This window comes from Abramis brama, assembly GCF_963993115.1.
Source record: "Abramis brama genome assembly, chromosome: 13".
Lineage (NCBI taxonomy): Eukaryota > Metazoa > Chordata > Actinopteri > Cypriniformes > Leuciscidae > Abramis > Abramis brama.
In genome coordinates this window covers 29,178,487-29,196,670 of record NC_139975.1, presented here as the reverse complement: position 1 = coordinate 29,196,670, position 18,184 = coordinate 29,178,487, and the positions used below count along the sequence as shown (strand labels likewise).

The following is an 18,184-nucleotide window of genomic DNA, read 5'->3' as shown; positions in this document are numbered from 1 at the left end:
AGGACTCACAAACACACGCACATCTATCCGAGTCACATGCTGCATGCTTCTGGATTGTGGAGGATTGTGTTGCCTTGGCTTTTGGCTTGCTTAGTTGGGGACATTTAAAGGGATACTCCACTTTAAAATGAAAATTCTGTCATCATATACTCACCCTCATGTTGTTTCAATCCTTTATGAATTTCTTTCTTTCTCTGCTGAACAGAAAGGAAGATATTTAGAAGAATATCAGTAACCAGACAGTTTCTGGTCTCATTGACTTTTTTACTATGGAAGTCAATGGGACCCAGAAACTGTCTGGTTAATGACATTCTTCTAAATATCTTCCTTTCTGTTCAGCAGAAGAAAGAAATTCATACAGGTTTGAAACAACATGAGGGTGAGTATGATGACAGAATGTTCATTTTAAAGTGGAGTATCCCTTTAATATTCAACAATATTATTGATCTGCCTTACTTAAGGTGGACGATGAGGCAATTTTCTTCTAGAAACAAACTTTGTTGTATTATTTTCGTGTTATCACTGTGAAGCTGCTTTGATACAATGTAAAAAGCGCTATATAAATAAAGGTGAGTTGACTTGACTTGGAGGAAACACTGGAGCAACATTGGGAGAACATGTATATAACAATTATCTGTGAATTTATTTTAGATTGATATTAAACGTTTGATATTGGGGGATGCAGCAATTCATACATACATGTTTATGTTGTGAAGAAGAAAAGTCTCTTCTGCTCACCAAGGCTGCATTTATTTGATCAAAATACAGTAAAAACAGTAATAATGTTATTACAATTTACAGTTTTCTATTTTAATACATTTCAAAATGTAACTGATGGTGAAGCTGAATTTTCAGCAGCCATTACTCCAGGCAGTGTTACATGATCCTTCAGAAATGATCAAATTAATAGATAAGACTCATGATAACACATTTTACAAACATGGCTCCTGACGACATTAGACACAGACTCGTTATTCAGAAGCTGGTACAGAGAAAACAATAACAACAAGTCATTTAAACATAGGCTAATATGTCTACCAACACCACAGTAAGCTAAATAAAACAACATGGCTTCTGAACTTAATGTTAAAAAAATGCTTTTACAAACCAGCCCAAGGTTGCTCAAAATGCAACAAAGAATGCATCAATATTAACAATATATTCCAGGTTTTGAGGGACTCTTTGAATCACACTGATGGCTGGTTGAGAGTCTCTGACGTGAGGTCTTTTGAATCTTCTTCAGGCTGAGAAGTCATGACTGTTGTCTGGTGTGTGTTGAGGATATCGGTCTGGGGATTCGACTGCAGGTTGGGATGGGACTGGGACTGGGGCAGGAGGCTTCTTAACCCTGCGAACAGCTGGTTGACTAAAGCCTCCATAGAGCGTGTGTGTTCAGCCAGGACTCTGGCAATGAGCCGTTCCTCTCGCGCGTGGTTCTGTTCCCACTGACGCTCCAGCCACGTGTTCTGCGTCTGCTGCATTCTTTCAAGAAAGTCTTGATACTGGGTGTGCAATGCAGTGCAACAAGTCCTTCTGCGTCTGAACATACCTGAACAAAACACCAAAGAGAACAGAATGCATGACTAAGTTATTTGGACAAATATTATTATTTCATGTTAACAGATACAGTACAGGCCAAAAGTTTGGAAACATTACTATTTTTAATGTTTTTGAAAGAAGTTTCTTCTGCTCATCAAGCCTGCATTTATTTGATCAAAAATACAGAAAAAAAATGTAATATTGTGATATATTATTACGATTTAAAATAATTGGTTTTCAATGTATTATACTTTAAATTATCATTTATTTCTGTGATGCAAAGCTGAATTTTCAGCATCATTACTCCAGTCTATCACATGATCCTTTAGAAATCATTCTAATATGATGATTCATTATCAAAGTTGGAAACAGTTCTGCTGCTTAATATTTTTTCATAACCTGTGATACTGTTTTAGGATACTTTGATGAATAAAAAGTAAAAAATAAAATAAATAAAAAAGAAGCAAATTTTTTAAAAATAGAAATCTTTTGTAACAACAATATACACTACTGGTCAGTAATTTTTTTTCTTTCTTTTTTTGAAATAAATCAATACTTTTATTCAGCAAGGATGTGTTAAATTGATAAAAAGTGATAGTAAAGAAGATTTATATTATTAGAAAATATTTTTTTATTTTGAATAAATCCAGTTCTTTTTAACCTTTTATTCATCAAATATATTAGGCAGCAGAACTGTTTCCAACACTCATAAATCAGAATATTAGAACGATTTCTAAAGGATCATGTGATAGACTGGATGTCACATGTGACACTGAAGACTGGAGTAATGATCCTGAAAATTCAGCTTTGATCACAGAAATAAATGATAATTTAAAGTATAATAAATTGAAAACCAATTATTTTAAATCGTAATAATATATCACAATATTACATTTTTTTTCTGTATTTTTGATCAAATAAATGCAGGCTTGATGAGCAGAAGAAACTTCTTTCAAAAACATTAAAAATAGTAATGTTTCCAAACTTTTGGCCTGTACTGTATGTATTGTTGAAATCAACAATATCGAGCCAAATATTAGGGGGTGAAGTGGTTATTTTTTGGAGTTTTGAGACATTTCATTTTTCCTTTCTTCTGAATGATACAGAGAACAATATGCCATTAGATTATCCATATTATTCATGAGCGGAAACACCGTTTCATTACTGTGCTGATTTTTACAAGTTTGAAAGTGTAAAACAGTGGAGATATCTGTATAAGTGGTATAATATTTATTTTTTATACCACTTTGAATGTAACTGAAATGTGCTATATGAATAAACCCACCTCGTCTACATTAAATCTTAATGAGTTTATTCATATAGCACAAATTTTAGTGCTGGCCAGTTATTGTTATAGTTTTGTTGTGGTCTTGCACACCAGCATCCCAAGCTGGTCCCAGTGTGCAAGACATACCTTATGCTGGTGACCAGCAAAGCTGGATATTTCAGCAAACTAAACGTGTTGTAAACTAGCAAGATTTACGAAGGTCTCCTCTAATTATGATTGGATGCCAGGATACAAGTTTTGAACTACTTTTGGCTTGCAGACTCTTTTCAGTTCAGGGTTGCTGCATTTTTACAACGGGTGATTCCTGGTTATTTACATTTTGTTCTGACACGATTTGTAACTTCACAAACATTAGGAACCTAATCATTAAAACAGGCATGCCACCTATAATGTACCCCAGCACTGTTGATATACAGCTATAGGATGAGATGTGCATCAGACCTTGAGCTGGAGGCTGCTGGGAAGAGCACGGCTGTGAAGATGTCATGCTGTCTGTGGAAGTGAATGGCTGTGTGGGAGTGGAGCTTTCTGTAGAGGTGGAGCTCTCCTGAGACACTTGTGTGAGGACGAGGGGTTCATTCTCCGTTTTCACTGACTGGACTTCCTGAATCCCACCTTCCGTGTCATCCACTCCATTATCTTTAACAGACAAACACGTGAGGTCAGAAATTCATAAATCTTTCACAACTACATACTGCTTCTTCTGAAAAGGGTCGTCTTCTCCAGCTGAGTACTGTTACTTTTATTGCACTGCATTTATATTTCATGTCCTTGTATTCATCGTTTGTCTGTTTTAAAAATGAGCTTAGGATCGTAAACGATTTTAATTGAACTTTTATTTATTATTTCTTTATTATACCACTTTGAATGTAACTTAATAAACTCACCCTGTCTACATTAAATCTTAATGAGTTTATTCATGTAGCACATTTCACTGCTGGCCAGTTATTGCTATAATAAGTGGACATTTTCAGAGAAAACTTTCTCAAAATGTCTAGAGTTGTATTTTTGTTTAACATTATCAATATAAAACGCTATGTGGCAGTACCTATGAGTAGTACCATGGTGGCATCTGGTGGTAATAATATCATGGTACTAAAGATATGATAAATGCCCTGGTATGGTTGTAAAACAAACCAAAACATGATACTACCCTGGTACTTTTTCTTTTCTTTTATCTTTTTTTCTTTTGTTTTTGCTTTACTTTGGCACTGGAACCAGCATACATGTATGCTTCACTCACCATCATCACCTTCATCACACACACCATCCTCAAAAGTGAAGCATTTGCTGTCCGACAAAGGGGATCCGTCTTTAAAGTCGATGTCAACTCCAGTTTGGTTTGTCACAACAACCAAAGGTCTATGTCCAAAAATTTCTTCCATTGTATCAAAATGTTTGAATGCATTATTAGAGCTGCTGGTGTTTTGTTTCTTGGCCTTATAGTAAATGGATTTGAGGGTTTTCCAGCGATGTTTGACTTGATCACATGAGCGCCTAAAACCTGCCTCCTTATGTCTAGCGCAAACCTTCCTGAAGATCAGACTGTTGCGGTGCTTGCGTCCATCCCTGTATCGGTCTATGTGCATCTCTTTTAAACTTTGTAAAAGGAAATCTGTCTCTTCCTCGGTCCAGAAATGTGAGCTTCTTCGGTTGCTTGACATATCTGCCTGGATCTCCTAGAAACCGCAATTATTTAGATATAAATGAGTATCCCGTTACAGTAATAGGGTACTCAAGATGTTCAGATGAGACAAAATTCAGACTAACGCCAGTTGTTTGATTCGGATTCTAGTAACATGTAGAACGGAATGGTGTCCATGAGGCTGCGGATTTAAAAACACAGCCAATCACAAGGCTGTATCTTGCCCAACAGTGTCTAGAGTGGCCCACTCTGATTGGTTGTATGCTTTTTGGCTGCAGCCTCATAGGTTGGTTAGGCTGTCAGTCAATTGTCGGCCAACCCTTCTGATGGCAATCGGATTATAGCTCTCACATGACGAATATATAATCCTACACGTAAAAATATGAGAAATGTGACCCAAATACTTGCGCATGTAAACGTGGTCAGTATACTCATTATTTAGAATTATAAAAAAGGATGTTGTTCTTATTGGTAAAATACATGACATTACGTTTGGCTTTCATCAGTATTATTTACTTTTTGTTCATTCACAAACATTTGGCATTTTGATAAATCAACAAAAGTATAAAACATTTTGCTTGTTCAGTATCGTGGTTATCGACAACTTCTGACCCATATGGACCCCTCACACAGACAAATGCTGCATGAAAATGCTCAGAATAGTCAGACACATTGTCTTCCATTAATGACCATAACAAACCCTCACATTATGATACACTAGTGTTGATCTCAACTTTCACTAGACCTACATTAATGTGCATCGATATTTAATGATTGGTTATGGATATAATCATGAATTTACAAATAAATATGGGAATATATCCTATAACTTTTATTTTATATTTCAGTGCGGCTGTGACTTTTATTTTGAAAACATCATTGCCACGTCCACTGTTGTCATTTTAATAGATTCAAACATGCTGATTGCGTTAACTGTGTTTATAAACTGTTCACTGACACATTCTAATTATTTATAGTTATTTATGTTCGACAATAGGGATAACAAATCGAGGGTATCCGTTGCTTTTTGTGAGTCATTGTCCTTTTATTTATATTAAGTTGCATCTGGATTCACGCGCGTGTAGATGTAAACATGGACAGGCCGGACGCCACATTTACTCTTGCTTATATGGTATTTGCTTTGTGTTTTGTTTTTACGCCGAATGAGTTTCGCTCGGCTGGTTTGACGGTTCAGCACATGTTCTCGGAGTGGCTGGGCAGTGAAGACATCTGCTTCATTCAGCACCACATCAGACGAACAACACTCACGGTGCTCTTCCACTGCTTCCTGCCGCTCGGTATGACACTTTCTGTAATGGTTAAAAATAATGTAATATGTATTAACAAGCATACATTTTGAAGTCCTCGTGCTGTTGATGGTCTACCAAAATACGCAGCATAGACAACAGTTGCTATGTAATTTCACACTACACAGATTGCCTAAATAGCCCATATTATTGTCACATGACCGTGTCACGTGCAAAATGTAGATCATCTGTGTATATTCTACCAATGTATATTCTCAGATTCATCAGCCAGTTATCGTCTAGTAATGCTGCAAAATTAGTCTGATATTATATTATATTATATAAATATATTATATTAGTTTATTTGGGGGACGGAATGTGGGAAATGTTGAGTAAACAAAAGGGACTCGGAATTTGCGGATTGGATGGGATAGCAGTTCTTATTCCTAAATTGATCAGTTTTTGAACATTTAGACATTTCAATTTTATTCAGACTGAGCAAAAATATGCAATTTGGTGCAGATGCTGTTATTTATATGGAGAAGTAAGATTACATTCTGATAGCTTGTAATGCAAATCAATGAGAGATCTTTATACAACAGTCGGGAGGAGAAATGAAGCCTTGTTTCGAGAAACAGTGCCATCTTGTGGCACAGAGCCCTGCATTTCAGCCCGAGCCCGACGGGCCCCGACTTTTTTACGCCCCTAGGGCCGGGCTTCGGGCCAATTTTCACGTCATAGTTAAAATGCGGGCCGGGCCTCGGGCCTTTTTTGGGTTATCCTGCTTTTTATATTTTTAGACATTAATTTTAAAAAATATGAGAAGTTGACGTTGACGATAGAAAAACAAACATAGAAAGAAATTTCGTAACCTCATAACTTATGGCGTTATTTTCCTGTCAAATGTCGAGAGCGCATTATTGTGAAAGTAGGCTACATTAATATAATGCGCGAGCGCGAATCTCTCTGCTCGCACACGGAATATAATGTGCCGAGCGCGAATCTCTCTGCTCGCGCGCGGGAACTGGACGTGCCCTGCACTTAAAACGTGTTTTAAATACTGGCCATTATAGCCATCAGCTAATGTTATAATTACACTGACATAAGACTGACATGACAGTCTGTCTCACGCACACAGAAGGTTTCCCATCAGCGCGACTCACGATTCACCTCATGTGCAAATAATGGAGAATATTAAGAGAAAAATCGCGTGCGTGAGAAAATTTTGTGATAGAAGAAAGGAGGATTGGGTTAAAACCTTCCACTGTGGATGCTTAGCTATTCTTTTTCTCCACGATGCTCTGTTAGAGACTGTTCTAACTTTTCGTTTGATTGGACTATTTTCGTTTAACTGTTGGAAACCTCTGGGGCCGGTTTCACAAAGCTATTTTAGACCGGTCTATAGTGTTAGACAAGTCTAAAATTTGCTCATAGACTAGTCTAATGCAAGTTAGACTGTTTCACAAAAATAAAGACTGACTTAATTTAGACCAAAAAAATTAGACACCTTACCCCCAGGCTAACTTAGGTCTAAGACTCTATGTTACCTTGGCAACCAGCAGTTCACAATCAATTACAAACTGCCAAAAGAAAAGGGAAAAGGCTCATAATTTAAACATTTCTTCCAGTTATTACATTCCCAAGTAAAATGTCCTTGTAACTGTTAGGGCCGTTACATAGTCATCGCGAGCAACGATCGGCGCGCTCCCTTTCATAGTCTGAGCAGTGGACGCAAGCGTCACGGCACGGGCGATGCGTGAAATGCAATACACCGCTCACGCAACTGGGGTAGTTAGTCATACTGGAGTCATAGCTCTGAACGCCCGTCTATTTCGCTTCAAACGCTCGCTTTATACGCGCGAATGGATTCAAAATGTTCAAGCGTCGAACTAGACGCGAATTTGACGCTCTATTCGCGTTTGGTGTGAATGCTGCAACAGGCTGCGATGTCAAGATTGCAATGCTGAAGAGTGTGTGTGTGTGTGTCAGAGAGAGAGAGAGGCACGGGCGCGATCGAACAGTGGAAACATAAAAACATACGCCGTCATTTATACTCCTCCAACAAACACATATTTTCCGCTGGGGTAAACTGCACTGAGCGGTTGAATGCGCCGCTTACTCGATCCGCCATGTTTTTTGTTTTGAAAAGCGTCTTATTTTACCCAGAATGCATTGCAGTGTAGTCCTACTTAAGATAGTCAGAGTCTTAAGTGCTTTGTGCAACGGTCTTATTTCGATGTCTATCTGAAGTCTGACTATCTACTATATCTAAGCCATAGTCAAAGTCTATCTTTGTGAAACCGGCCCCTGATGTTTTTCGTTTGATTGGACTTTGTTTTCGTTTAACTGTTGGAAACCACTGGAAAAAAAGAATGGCCATGTTCTGTGGTGCATTTTTGAGGTAAGATAATCTGCAAGTTTGTTTTTAATTTATTTTATTTAATTTGTTTATAGGCTATTGCTCATTTCGTTTGCAAGCGCTGTTGCGAGCAGCCTGAGCCTGCCTCAGTATTAAAAAAAAAAATACTCACTGTGGTTTAATAAATAAATATTTATTAAACTAACTGTCTGTGTGATATGCTTGAAGTTTTTTATATCTATTGATTATTGTAGACAAGTAAGTATTATAGCGTTGATTTGAGAGGCTCAATTGATCAAACATTTTTTTCTTGCTGTCGGCTCGGTTTGCTTGGTCGTCATTTAAAAATAAAAATGCTCCAAACATTTGTCTAAATTAACCTAATAAAGAAATGAAAAGAAACATTAATTTACATAACTAACAAAGAAACATAACTAACAAAACTGAGCTAATTTAATGGCTGCAAAAAGTGCAAATAGGGCAGGCTGCCGCTGTGTTATGAAAGAAAAAAAAAAAAAAAAAAAAAACGGCCTCGGGTCGGACTCGGGCTGATAATTCTGATGAGCTGTCGGACACGGGTCGGGCTAGGGCCTGAGCGTCTCGGGCCAGGGCCGGGCTCGGGCCTAAATTTGAGGCCCGTGCAGGGCTCTATTGTGGCAGGTCAAAAAACATTATAGCAGTCTCCGTTGTTTTATTCATTAAAGGTACAATATGTAATATTTTTGTATTAAAATGCAAGCATAACACTTGCACAGCGTTATATATTTCGTTCGATTGTGTTATTACATTATCCTAAATGTTTCCAAGAATTTGTAAATTCAGAGAAATTCACAATTTTGAATAGTTTGAGCACAAATAAAAGCTTGACAACGCTCAGTGTTGTTTTCTGATATTATAATTCACATATTAAAGTATAAATTAAATGTTACAATAATTATAATAACACTAATTAAAATAATACCAACAGAGCTGTTTGATGCAAGTAAATGATGCACTAATTATTTTATGGTTTTATACTGTTTATATGGCAGAATGTATGGTAATGTAATATAGGCAGGCTATATATAAAAATGTTATTAAATGGACTTCCATAAACCCTAAGGAGTAGTCTGGGTTCAAACATTTCGACACACAAAGTGAAGCATTCACGTGACTGGAAAGAAAGTGAGGCTTCATTTTTCACTGATCACATGTTTCTCTGATAACTACGCACTTCGGAACAGAACGCTGCGAACTCGATAGATACACGCTTTGACGCTTTTGTCGTATGTAACATAAGCGACATAAAATGCATGTACATATCAGATGTCACTATGTCTTACAATAATATATATTTATATCATTTAAATGCTTAGTTTTATGATCAAAGCTCTGTATTTTTCAAATCATATAATGCAATTGAATACAATGATTGAGAGATGAACAAATAAACGTTCCTCAAAAGCCTGATGGATCATATTTGATACTTACATTTGAACAAGATTTTTATATATAAAAAAAAGATCAAGTGAAACTAAGTTGCTTCAGTCCAGTAAACGTTCATCCTGAAATATTACTAACAATATAAAAATAATTCTTACGTTTACTTAATAAAAATCAGTAAAAATTTAAAAGTAAAAAGACACATGAACCACGACCTGAAGGGTGACGTTTTTACAATTACTTGCTAAAAAGTGTAAACTATCAATCAGACAACGTGTAGAAGTAGATTGTGTTCAAAAGATGTTTCATAAAGTTAATCATTTAGAGGCCTTAGAAATGTGTGAATCAAATATGATAGAGTAGGCTTTATAGGGTTTGTTTTTCCTCACATGAACAGACAGTGTTTCTCATTGCTCCCTGTGCAGTTCTCAGCTCCCTGTGTGATAATAACACCATGTTATACTTGTGTTGCAGGATACTACATAGGAATGTGTTTTGCAGTTCAAGAACAGAATCTCGTGTACATCCATCATGCAAGTCAGGGATGGCAAATATACTTTGGACTGTCACTGGCCATCCAGCTTTTGAGTTGTGCACTGGCTTTCTATTGGTCCAGGCGTGGATGGGCGAATCATCCAATATGTCGAGCGCTCAGCACACACGCTTTACCGCGCTCCAGCTGGAGGGCCGTCGCCTCGTCCATCAACACAGAGTTTCGCCGCATCGATAAGTTTGCTTCAGGTTCCACGAGCGCGAGGGTGGTCGTCACGGACACCTGGGTGATGAAGGTCACGACGTACTCCCTGCATGTTGCCCTGCATCAGGACTGTCACCTGACCGTCACAGACTCCAAGCATCACAGCCTGTCTCCAGAGTTAAACACGCCGGTGCAAATCGTCACCATCACTGTCGCCAGTATCAATCCCAGAGTCAAGCCTTTCGACATAAGGTAATTTCCAGTGTTGGGTGTAACACATTACAAGTAACTTGAGTTACGTAAATCAGATCACTTTTTCAAGTAACTAGTAAAGTACCGCATTACTTTTAAATTCGTTACTTTTTCAAATAAGTAACGCAAATTACTTTATTTTTCCATTTATTGACTGACAGCTCTCCTGTCCTCATGCTGAGAGGAATCGTGAGTAAACTGATGGTTATTGTAGTTCTAGACTAAATGTGAGCTTTTACTCAGTGAAATCACTGGCAAAAAAACACATTCAGAATTCCTCAAAAGGAATATAATCAGTGAAATGCAAAATCAGAATACTACGCAAACCTCCAATAATTAAATATGTTAAACAAAACATTTTTTTGTGTTCAAATCACTTTATTGCATCTGTCTGCAAAATGTACTTGTACTGACCTTCGATGATTCAGTTAAACTGAAAGGATTGTTTGAGCTGCGCCCTCGCGTGAATCAGCTCTTATTATTCAAATTTTGGCCAAAATATAGAACTTAAAGTATAGAACATTTGGCCAAAAATAGTTTTGTTTTAATTTATACAAAACAAAACAAACAAGCCCAGCCCAGGTGAGAAAAAGTAATGCAAAAGTAATGTAACGTTAGTTACTTTTTAAGGGAGTAATGCAATATTTTTCAAAGTAACTTTGAAGCAACACTGGTAATTTCATATTTAGGAAATGGATGTTTTCCTCAGTGATGTGAAGGGTCACTGTACTTTCTCTTGCAGGCTGAAATCCACAGAGTATGTTGAGCTGCAGGAGAAACTGCACGCACCCATCAGAAACGCCACCAATGTTGTCATCCATCTGACCATGAGTGAGCTGTTTTTGGAGACCTTTAAGTCGTATGTGAGGTTGAATGAAGTCTACAGGTGTCCGAGTGGCCAGGTGAGCACTGAAACTATCAGCACACACTTTACAGCAGGATTTCTCCCCTTCTTTTATAGCGGTTTCACCGACTTCTTCACTAGAGTTTGAAGACTTGAGCGAAAGCAAGAAGAAGAAGCACACAGAAATAGAAAAAGAATAAGGCAAAATAGAAAATGACAAAGATTCAAGACTGTACTATTTCATACTAACACTGCCAATGATGAAATTAACAATTACATTTAAATACGATTTGTTGAATAAGGAGGCATCACAGACTACAGCAGTTATTAATCTAGTTATTAATATTCCACATACACGCTTTTTTACATTTCAACTTAAAACTATCAATTAACATCGAATCAAATAACAACAGTAGTGTATTTATAAATGAACATTAATGATCATTGTTTGATAGCTAATGCATTGACTGTTTGGGCCTGTTATTGTGTAATCTATTCAGCAATGGTGGTTTTGCATAAAACAATGTCATATCTGAATGGAGACCGACTTAATTGCATCATGTGCAATGCTTTATGGGAGTCCATGGCTGTGTTTGAAATCGCCCCCTCATTCACTATTCCCTACTTAACTCACTAATATAGTGTGAATATGAGTGAAAATGAAAATGACAGTGAATTCGGACACTGAGTGCGCCGGAAGAGCTGCCGCTTTTGCATAGTCTTATAGTAATTAATTGAAAAGTAGCGAACTGGCAGCTCCAGTAGTGATGAAAAGATTTATCTTAAACTCAGGTGATAATCAATAATCAACTGTTCAATAATTATAGCTGTATGATAAGGAGGCATCACAGAACCAACCAATGAAAACCTCTCTCTGTGAACTTATGGTTATTTGTGTTTTTGTATTTATTGCTCTTCTGAAGTCAAAATTGTCATGATGAAACATCTCAACATGAGACATAGCCATAAATGGGATTTTGTTAAAATTGAAATGTTGTACCAACATTAGACCAACGGTTTGGAAAATGCATGGATGATTGATTCAGCTGCAGGCGACACCTTCTGGTCAGATGCAGGGATTCATTCTGCGTGACCCTCACAGTGCATTATGGGTATTCTCTAGCCATTGAGCGTACATCGGTTGTACACTCGTTATTGTGGTGCATTATGGGATTGAATGAGTGCAGTCGATAATGCCCACTATGGTTTCGGACACCACTACAAATGGCTGTCCCCTTAAATAGTGCCCTATTGGTATGGGGGTGATTTCGGACACAGTCCATGTTGTTGGTTTGTCTATAGATGGGAGTTTACCTCTGCAACCCAGCTATTAAACTCTTTCAATGTCAAGCATTCAGGACAGAGGCAAATTAATTAGTCTGAATGAACCACGCCACTTGAATTGGTTGGAGAATGTTTTTTTTTTACAACTGAAACATAGTATGTTTTTTAAAAAGCTGTCAACTTTGCTGTTCCCTGTTAGGAACTTGAACCATGTATTGGATGTATGCAAGTCAATGCCAACGTGAAACTCGTGCGACTGTGCCAGGGAGACGGTGAGGGCGAGTGCCAGCAGTGCTACTGCCGCCCCATGTGGTGCCTCACATGTATGGGCAAGTGGTTTGCCAGTCGACAGGACCAGCAGCAGCCCGAGACCTGGCTGAGCAGCAGAGTGCCCTGTCCCACCTGCAGGGCCAAGTTCTGCATCCTCGATGTGTGTCCCATTAACTGAGGCTCAGTGCCTTTACAACACTGAACCTGCCATTTCTGAGCCCTTCTATGTGCTTTTTCAAAACCTTTGTGCCTCCCAAGCTACAAACATATCTAATGACACTGAATCACATGTCCAGTAAAAGCCAGAAGAAACATGATTTTACTCAAACACAAAAAATAAATACATATATATATATATATATGTGTATATATATATATATATATATATATATATATATATATGCAGTGTATGTGTGTGTGTGAGTGTGTATATTATATATATATATATATATATATATATATATATATATATATATATATATATATATATATATATATATATATATATATATGAAGAGTTCAGATGCAAAAGCCTCTAAGTGCCATCTGAAATTTTCTTCTAGAATTATCATTTTTATCAAGCTTGTATATTTAAGTTCAGTAATTTCACTTAAATGACAATTAATAGGTAATTTTCATTGCCATTTAAATAAATTTACTGAACTTAAATATACAAGCTTGATAAAAATGATCATTCTAGAAGAAAATTTCAGATGGCACTTAGAGGCTTTTGCATCTGAACTGCAAAAATCTCTTTTTTTGTTCTTTTTTTTTTACTGTATGAGCAAAAAAATTAATTATTTTTTATGTATGTATACCATCATTGCAATATTTGTTGCAATGATTTTACAGTATATTTATGTCTTTGGAGGGAATGTGCCTAAGGTCTTGAAGATGATGTGATATTCTGCTCTTGAAAGCATCAGTAAGAATGTTGTACCACTGTGTGTTTAGTGCTTTGGAGTCACGTTATAGCTGTATAATTTCCAGTTTGTTAAAAAAGAAAATGTAAAGAACTTAACGTTTAATTATAATTATAAATAGCTAGACGTTTTTTTGTGAGATTCACATTTTTATAGCAGATATAAAAATGTATAGAATGGATGTAGCATACAAAATATTCACATAATTTTATCACGTGCACCTTGCCTTATTTCAAACTTTGATAAATTGAGAAACTTCATGTTGCTTCATTCTTGTAATAAAGTCTAATGTTTTGGACACATGACTTCTTGTTTTTTGTTTTCTCTACTCTGTTAATCCTCTGGTGCTCTTATAGCATGGCGGACAAAAATGACAGATTTTTATTTAAATGAAATGAATGTACTATATTTTAGTTTGATAATGTTTTTTTCTTAAGATTTTGTATTTTATGGGGATTTTATGATACTAAATTATATTTACGCAGTAAATATAATTATAATTTAATTTATGAAAAAAAAAAAAATTATGATCCATTTATTCACTTTTTGAGCATAAACTTGAAAATGAAATTTACATCAAACTATCATAAATCTTATGACATATAAATCTAGAGGCTTTGGAGCGCAGAGTTGAGTTTGTTCTCTTTTTAACATTTATTATTAAAAAAAGCATAAAAATACTTGATGCAATGAGATCCAGGCAGACAAGCAATGATTATATCAGAGATCAAATTTGAATAAGGAATAACACATTTATTAAGTAGAAAAAATAAACGTATAAAGGCAAATTAATCACGTAAATATTAAAATTGTAATAGCAAATAAGTTTAAACAAAAATAAGATCTATCTTAGTCTATAAAGTTTATAATAAATTCCAATGTATTGTATGTAACAGATGAAGATTGTGAAGAGTATAAAAAACGAAGATATGAAGAATGAAAGGAGAGGTAAAAGAAGAAGTAAGAGGTAAAGAGCAATGAATGTATATGCAGGAAACTTACATCCTCCTAAACTTGTGTTTTGGTCTGATAAGAAAAGGTTATGAATTGATTATCCATTATGTGTTATGGCCAGGTCGGGATGACCCGTCAAATGCTACGGTTGCAAAGATAGACAAAAATAGCTTGACAAGGTGTTTGTTTTGACACCTTTAAGAGAATATTGCAGATATTACAGTTTTTCTTGATTGCTTAAACACTATAACCAGGCTTTTGAACTAAAATTTCAAAACCATAACGCCATTTATCCAAAAGCACACCCATTTCCCTAAACTATAAACACTATTCCCTGTTTTGAGACATGAGTCAGATTTGTTGAACTGTCATTGCAAAACTACACACAAATCCCTTTTCTCATTGCCTACACCATGTTGTCATTTAGAAAGCACTAGCATTCAATATTGTTCACTCAAGTCAGCACAGCTTCAGCTCAGTTAGACACAATTACCCGGAAACACTAAGAGTCAAAATTAATCACACACCAATCAGATCCTTCAATAGATAGATAGAAGGGCCAGAGTTAATTCATTCAGTTTTGGAACAATGGATCCAGAAGGACAAAGGAAGAGGTTGAGGACACTGGGGAGGAGGAGGAGGAGGAGGAGGAGGAAGGGCAGTAGGGAGTGGAGGAAGAGGTGAAGGAAGAGGAGGAGGAAGGTGAAGGGCAAGACCAAAGAGACAAGCAGTGCCACTCTAGTTGCCCATGTCTTTGTCCATGGTGTGACTATGAGGGAGGCTGGGAAACGAGTGCAGCCAAACTTGAGTCGCTTCACCGTCGTTTGTTTGTTGGGGGTTGGGGGGGGGTGTGTGCGCCAGTGTGTAAGACTATGTTGTAGTGTGTGTGTTTGTGACATAGACTGTAAAAAATATTGTTTGTGAGGGCTTGTGTGTGATGTCTGAGGGCAAAGTTTGTTTTTTCAGCAAGAGTGAATGGTTTCGAGTGTAGAGCTTCACTTTGACCTGAAAATAGGAAGTTTGGGGAACTGGGTGAGACATTATAGATTTGTGTTTACTGTTTTGAGAATACCAGGCCTAGTTTCAAGAAATGTGTTTAAGCAATGTAACACACAACTACAACACAGTTGTCATCATTTACACACAATTCAAAATTGTTCACACTTATTTATTATGATGTGATCAATCCAAATATGAAATATGAGCCAGTTCAGAGAGCACAGGTGCATGATATGAACAATAGATGGAAACAATGTCTGCAGATATGGAAATATGCATATTTTGATGCAAAGGTATACATCATGTAATCAGTTCTGACGGAAATACACCCACTCGATCTTACAGCAGAGAAGAGACAACAAAGATCATACATTTGGAAATAATCAGTACAGTAGAAAATATATAAATGATTAAAAAAATCAATAACATGTAGAAGAAGAATAATGCAACATAATGAATGTAACAATTAATGATGATTAAATAAATGCATAGCTATCAATGACTAGAATTCATAAAGAAGAGATTAATTAGGTCCATAAGATGAATAATTAATGAAAGAAATAAGACATTAAGAAAAATAATAAATTGATTAAATTTGAATACAAATAATTTCGCATACACCAATACTATTTAAAATTTTTATATGAAAAATGTATTTTCCAAAACACGTTTTACTCTAAAACTGCAAGAAAATCAAAGCCAAAAATCTAAAACTGTGTTCCAAATTTGAGGAAGCATTTTTGTGGGAACAGTCCTAAAAATTCCTTCCCCATTCATTTCCAGTGCGCTGATTTTTGATCGCGAAGCGTGTAAGCGTGACTTTTTTTCAGGACCATTTAACCTTTTTGAATCATGTCCGTGTTTGTCCACAAGATTCTGAAGCTGATTTGCTTTTTGAGCTGGTCATTTTACAGGGGATTTCTAATGTTATCCATGCAGAAAACACACCGGGAACTTCTAGATCACTGTAACCTAAAGGAGGACTGGGTTACTGACATGAAGGTCACAGAATTGATAGAGTTTAAATGGAGTGATTGAGATCTTGAACAAGATTTACAGTTTTTCTGAATTGCTAAGACACAAATTGGTTTAGGCTATTGAGAATTTGGTTCAGAGAATGGGATTCAGTGTTTTAGCAATTCAGAAAAACATCTTATTGACCTTGATTTTGTAGGTGCACAATTTACAGTATTTGAGTGTACTGTAACATCCTTTTCATTTAGAGTTTTATTTGACCTTTTTGGCTTTTGCAGTTGGACTGATGTATTCTTAGTGCTGAATATACAGACATTCAATAGGCCTACTATTCAATATTCAATACAGTACTATATTTGCAGTGCATATTCACCTTACTACAGTTTTTCTGAATTGCTAAAACACATTTCCTGAAACCATCACTTACTTTCTCAAAACCTTAAACACAATTTTCAAACCACGTTCAGAGAACCTTCTGGCAAAATCAAACAATTGCCTCAAAACTATTTTACTGTATCTGTGCTCAAAATCAAACAGTGCTTTCAGATCATACACACAGCGAGTCAAAATTATTAAACACTACAGATCATTCGTTAGACACTACATCAAACACAGCATCCAAAGCATGCAGTTACAGAAAAAAAAATATATTGTAACACAGAAAACATTTTGCAATTATGTAAAAAAGTCTAGTAATTACAACTTACAGGAGTAAGGTGAATAAATTGTATACTGTTTACACACAATTCAATACTTGAATTGCAATTCAACACAATTCAATACAACAAATCAATACTTGAATACTTGAATTGTACTTGAATACTTGAATACAATTCAATACTAATACTTTCACTGAAGGGAAAGTATTGAACTGAATATTTTATAGTATTGAATGTCTGTATATTCAGCATACTGTGAAAATACAGTGACCCAACTGCAAAAGCCAAAAAGGTTACAGTAAAAAACTAAATGAAAAGCATGTTACAGTAAAGTACACTCAGAAGAGTTGTGCAACTGCAGAATCACGGTCGGTGTGAGAGATTGATTCTGCTTCAGCGTCATGCCTTCATGTTGGTCCATCTGGAGGAGTTTCTCCACATCTCAGACACTGTCATCTCAGGCAAAGGGTGAAAACCCTAAAGCAGATCCTTGACAACATTCTCCACACCTGCTCTTCCTCGTCCTCTTCCTCATCTTCCTCTTCCTTCTCTCCCTCATCCATTGTTGGTATCAACATTCAGTGCAACATTTTGAGTCAATTTTGGCACTCTGAACTGACTTGTATTATGTACAGCTGGTTTGGTCTCATCATTAGAAATAAGTGTGAACAATTTTGAGTCGTTGTGTGTAAACGATGACAACTGTTGTAGTTCTCACTCACTAAAACACATTTCAACACAGGCAGGCAAAAGTTAGAGTTTTGAAAAAAGTGTGTATGAGATTTGCAAACAGTGTTTTAACTACCCACTATTTTACAGAAAGAGTG

General features: G+C 36.3%; 2 protein-coding genes across 2 annotated transcripts; one reads left to right on the top strand and one right to left on the bottom strand.

The window, feature by feature from the left end:
- Positions 1-728: 728 nt before the first annotated feature.
- LOC311094345 (uncharacterized protein) lies at positions 729-4,704 on the bottom strand. Its single transcript, XM_084132272.1, has 3 exons — positions 4,071-4,704; positions 3,269-3,466; positions 729-1,549 (listed from the first exon to the last, which is right to left on the bottom strand). The coding sequence occupies exons 1-3, from the start codon at positions 4,489-4,491 to the stop codon at positions 1,188-1,190; spliced, it is 981 nt and encodes a 326-aa protein (XP_083988398.1). The 5' UTR covers positions 4,492-4,704; the 3' UTR covers positions 729-1,187.
- Positions 4,705-5,362: 658 nt separating this feature from the next.
- On the top strand, positions 5,363-13,168 carry tmem129 (transmembrane protein 129, E3 ubiquitin protein ligase). The gene is made up of 4 exons (XM_084132271.1): positions 5,363-5,770; positions 9,975-10,449; positions 11,192-11,351; positions 12,777-13,168. Exons 1-4 carry the CDS (start codon positions 5,566-5,568, stop codon positions 13,023-13,025), a joined length of 1,089 nt encoding a protein of 362 aa, XP_083988397.1. The 5' UTR covers positions 5,363-5,565; the 3' UTR covers positions 13,026-13,168.
- The last annotated feature ends 5,016 nt before the right edge of the window (positions 13,169-18,184 follow it).